General features: G+C 47.4%; 1 protein-coding gene across 1 annotated transcript in view; it reads right to left on the reverse strand.

The window, feature by feature from the left end:
• The window catches only part of CCDC116 (coiled-coil domain containing 116), a 4,729-nt gene that overhangs the window by 618 nt on the left and 2,499 nt on the right, over nucleotides 1-1,612 (reverse strand). Inside the window, exon 4 of the mRNA XM_004681103.1 lies at nucleotides 6-380. Coding sequence (XP_004681160.1) covers nucleotides 6-380 — 375 coding nt within the window. The remainder of the gene's footprint in view (nucleotides 1-5; nucleotides 381-1,612) is intronic.

Raw genomic sequence — 1,612 nt, forward strand, 5'->3', positions numbered from 1 at the left:
GAGGCCTGCTGGGAGGCCTGCAGAGAGGCCTGCTGGGAGGCCTGCAGAGAGGCCTGCTGGGAGGCCTGGGGTGCCTGTTGGGCCCACTCAGCCTCCTCCAGCTTCTGCAGTAGGCAGCTCCAGTCTATCTTGGAGGACAGGTGGATACAGGATCCCTTTACCTTCTTGAAGCCCAGGAAGAGGTCCATGAGCACTTCGGTGATGGGGAATGAGATAAAGCCCAGCTGTTTGGTAAGGTTCTTTTCATACTTATATTTATAAATGAGCAAGGAGAGGGCCTGCTCTGTCAAGTAGTTGACGGCTTCCTCATGCCAGGGGTTGGAGATGCAGGACACAGAAGACTTGGATGAGATGGAGGGCAGTGGCTTCTTCTTCACAAGCTTGTATGTGGGGCTCTATGCAGCAGCCAGGGAGGGAAAGAGAGATATATTACAGCATGCAGCAACCCTAGGAAGTCTCTCTCCCCAGAGCATCCTCCACATTACGCCATGGATACCACACTTGTCACATCTGCTATGCGGTCCAGCTCAGCAGATGAGAATAAGTACCACATGTTGACCAACCCTCATGCTTCCCACACACTGGGCCACAGTACTAGCCAAATATGAGCCTAGGTAATCTGGGTTTCTGAAGGTTCTCACTCTGATCAGGGTTTAGAGGAGGGAAGAATGTCCAGGGTTTGGTGGATAAGAGGTGGGTAGGGCTGTGCTGGGATTTACCAGTTGAGGCTGCCTACATCTTCTACTACAATTGCTGGCAGTTTTCTCTAACCAAATCAGTGACATTGGAGAGTCCTTGTGCTAGGCTGTGGGGTCAGAAGAAACTAGGCCTAGGATGTAGCCCCTACTTTGGGTTAAACCTGCTGTCCACAAGGGACAGGACATTTTCTACATGGGAGGACCTGAGATTCATTTGCAAATGTTAAAAAAAAAACACATGCCTTATGCAGCAACATGGATGGAGCTGGAAAAGATCATGCTTAATGACATAAGCCAGAAAGAAAAGGGAAAATATCGGATGGTTTCACTCATAGCAGGAGTATAATGGACCAGGTGAGAAAATAATAATAATAATAATGAACAGCTATAGACCAGAGACATTTTATGAGGGTGGAGTGGGAATAGGATCAAAAACAGTCGGGGGTGGGAAATGCACTGGACTATGGTGATGGCACAGGGTGATTTGGTGATGGGAAGCCCACGGGGATTACAACTAAAATGGAAAAATGCTTAAAATAATGTAAAAAAATAAAAATAACTATTCTATTATTAAAAACAAAACAAAACAAAAAAAAAAAACCCTGAGTCAAAAAGAGTCTTTATTTGGCTTTGACAATATCCAGCTAGACCAGAAATCCTGATTCCCTATCAGACCCTCTGCTGCTCAGGTGATTTCCACAGGGCAGGTCAAGAGGCTTTGGGCACCTGCCAATGACAGAGCTACTAGAAGTGATGGCTATAGAAACTCTTCCTTTGTAAACCCATCCTTAAGCCCTCTGGCCCCAACCTTGAGGAGGCCATTTCCACATACAGTGAAGTAGGGGATAGAAAGTAGTTGTCAACCAAGGTGAATGGGGTGGTGGTGGTGCGCATGGAGTGGTGGTGGGGGAGGG

Source organism: Condylura cristata, unplaced genomic scaffold, assembly GCF_000260355.1.
Source record: "Condylura cristata isolate star-nosed mole 26May11 unplaced genomic scaffold, ConCri1.0 scaffold00011, whole genome shotgun sequence".
Lineage (NCBI taxonomy): Eukaryota > Metazoa > Chordata > Mammalia > Eulipotyphla > Talpidae > Condylura > Condylura cristata.